Source organism: Vigna unguiculata, chromosome 4, assembly GCF_037176805.1.
Source record: "Vigna unguiculata cultivar grain cowpea cultivar isolate G323 ecotype 2 chromosome 4, ASM3717680v1, whole genome shotgun sequence".
Lineage (NCBI taxonomy): Eukaryota > Viridiplantae > Streptophyta > Magnoliopsida > Fabales > Fabaceae > Vigna > Vigna unguiculata.
The window spans coordinates 17,464,167-17,466,978 of record NC_140795.1 but is presented as its reverse complement, the minus strand read 5'-3'; the positions used below and the strand labels follow the sequence as shown (position 1 = coordinate 17,466,978).

The following is a 2,812-nucleotide window of genomic DNA, read 5'->3' as shown; positions in this document are numbered from 1 at the left end:
GGTTTTGTAATGGACGTTGTAAACTTTATCCGCTCATTTAATAATGTTTTAAATTTTCCCGCGTTTGGGAAAATAAAGTATTATTAAACACATTGTTTAATTATTTCATTAATTTATTTATAAATCAGTAATATCCTGACGGGATGTTACATTTGGTATCAGAGCAATGGTTTTCAAAATGATTTTGGGGTCTATGGGGAGTGAGCATATCGTGTTACATTGTGTGACTAATTTTCTGTGATTATTAGTTTATTTCTGGATATGAAATCCTAATACGGGCTGTGTGTGTGAACAGCTATAAAATGTGGCGCGCACGAGCTATGGCTAACCGGAGGAGGAGAAACACAGCTGGAGCTGATGACATAGCTCAGGCGATCCATCGTATGGTGGACGCGATGCAGCCCATAGCGGCGCCACCCAGAGCTGTAGTGGCACCTACCCGACCAGTATCGATGGAGGATTTCATGAAACACCGGCCGGCCAAGTTCTCTGGCAAGGCCACTCCTGATGAGGCAGATGCCTGGATGCGAGAATGCGAGAAGATCTGTAGAGTGCTGGGGTGCACGGATGAGCAGAGGCTGTTGTTTGTCACATTTCTTCTGGTGGCAAACGCAGAGTATTGGTGGCAGGGGATGCAGCAGTTGATGCAGACTCGTGAGGAGCAGGTGACTTGGACTGCCTTCAGGACGAGGTTCTTGGAGAAGTACTTTCCCGACAGTGCGAGGCACGAGAGGGAGGCAGAGTTCCTTACTCTTCAGCAGGGGACCATGACTGTGGCGGCATACATTGAGAGGTTCGAATATCTGGCGCGTTTCTACACTCCAGTAGTCACCGAGGAGTGGAGGTGTAAGAGGTTCGAGGGCGGATTAAAACATGAGATATGCCGCTTCATTGTGCCGCTTCGGATTAGAGAGTTTCCAATTTTGGTCGAGCAGGCCAAGACTGTGGAGCAGTTGGAGACCGGGTCGAGTAGTGGAGGGAAACAGCAGAGGACTACCCCAGATGTCAGACCACAGAGGAAACCTTATAGTAGACCGCTGACTACCTGGGGGAGGCTATAGTGTTATAACTGTGGCGGGGAACACTTGAGGAGGGATTGCACTAGACCGGCCAGCAGTACAGGTGGAGGCAGTAGCACTGGTAAGTGTTACGTATGTCAGCAGACAGGGCACTTTGCACGTCAGTATCCTAACAGAAGACCAGCTGGCGGTGTGCCAGCTAAGAGGCCAGTAGGAGACCGACCCAGAGCACCGGGGCGTGTGTTCGCCTTGACGACTACAGAGGCGAAACAGTCAGGTAACCTTTTGCAGTTTCTATGTTTGTTGTGTGACCACGAGGTAGTGGTGTTCTTCGACTCGGGAGCCACTCATTCGTTTGTGTCTAATGAATGTGTGAGGAGGCTCGGGCTCACGATGCGAGAGCTGGGGTGCGAGCTTTTAGTTGCGACGCCAGTGTCTGGAGAGGTATCCACCACTTCTATGTGCGTGGGGTGTCCTATGGAGGTGGCAGGCCGTAGGTTCAGGCTGAATCTCATATGCTTGCCGATGGAGGGTTTAGATGTGATTCTGGGCATGGATTGGTTGTCGAGTAACCATGTCGTCATTGATTGCGGGCAGCGCAAGATAGTGTTTCCTGATACGGTGGGGTTAGAACTTATCTCGTCTAATCAGGCGGTGAGGGAGATTGAGGCTGGAGCTACATGTTACATGATTGTGGCTCAGGCAGAGAAGATGAGCACGGCCGAGAAGATCAGCATGATCCCGGTAGTGGATGAATATGCAGATGTATTTCCGGATGAGATTCCAGAGTAACCGCCTAGCAGGGATGTAGATTTCTCCATTGATCTCATCCCTGGCGCTGGGCCAGTTTCTATGGCACCGTACAGAATGGCGCCTGCTGAGTTATCTGAGTTAAAGAAACAGATTGAGGATCTGCTTGAGAAGAAGTTCATCCGACCAAGTGCATCACCGTGGGGAGCACCAGTTCTGTTAGTGAAAAGGAAAGATGGTAGCTCCCGGTTGTGTGTTGATTACCTAGATCAGTTTGTAGTAGTCTTTATCGATGACATTCTGATCTACTCCGAGAGCAGGGAAGAACACGCAGAGCATCTGAGAGTAGTATTGGGGATTCTCAGAGAGCACCAGTTGTATGGGAAATTGTCGAAATGTGAATTCTGGTTGGAAGAGGTACAATTCCTAGGCCATGTGATCTCAGCCCAAGGAATAGCCATTGATCCGGCAAAGATAGAGACTGTGGTGAAGTGGGAGAGGCCCCAAATAGTTTCAGAGGTGCGGAGTTTTCTGGGTCTGGCAGGGTATTATCAACGGTTTGTGGAGGGTTTCTCCAAAATGGTGAGTCCTCTTACACAACTTACGAGAAAAGACCAGCCTTTCTCGTGGACAGACGAGTGTGAAGCTTGCTTCGAGGATATAAAGAGAAGACTGACCACCGCACCGATATTGGCAATCCCTGACACGACTAAAACATTTGAGGTGTATTGTGATGCCTCGTATCAGGGGTTAGGTTGTGTGCTGATGCAGGATAAACGGCCTGTAGCCTATGCATTGAGACAGTTGAAGGTGCATGAGAAGAATTACCCGACACACGACTTGGAGTTAGCGGCAGTCATGTTTGCCCTCAAGACATGGAGGCATTACCTGTACGGAGCGCAATTCCAGGTATTCAGCGATCATAAAAGCTTGAAATACTTGTTTGATCAGAAAGAGCTGAATATGAGACAGAGGCGTTGGATGGAGTATTTAAAGGACTACGACTTTGAGCTATTGTATCACCCTGGTAAAGCTAATGTCGT

The 2,812-nt window shown here is 48.8% G+C and overlaps 1 protein-coding gene across 1 annotated transcript; it reads left to right on the top strand.

The window, feature by feature from the left end:
* The first annotated feature begins 320 nt into the window (after window positions 1-320).
* On the top strand, window positions 321-1,811 carry LOC114180548 (uncharacterized). The gene is made up of 2 exons (XM_028066858.2): window positions 321-1,004; window positions 1,164-1,811. The coding sequence occupies exons 1-2, from the start codon at window positions 321-323 to the stop codon at window positions 1,809-1,811; spliced, it is 1,332 nt and encodes a 443-aa protein (XP_027922659.2).
* Window positions 1,812-2,812: the final 1,001 nt, after the last annotated feature.

Bases quoted from the DNA above. Each gene is read 5' to 3' on its own strand.
- LOC114180548 (XM_028066858.2), top strand. From the start codon at position 321: ATGGCTAACCGGAGGAGGAGAAACACAGCTGGAGCTGATGACATAGCT. The intron at 1,005-1,163 runs GTCAGACCACAG...GTATGTCAGCAG, and splicing joins AGCAGAGGACTACCCCAGAT to ACAGGGCACTTTGCACGTCA.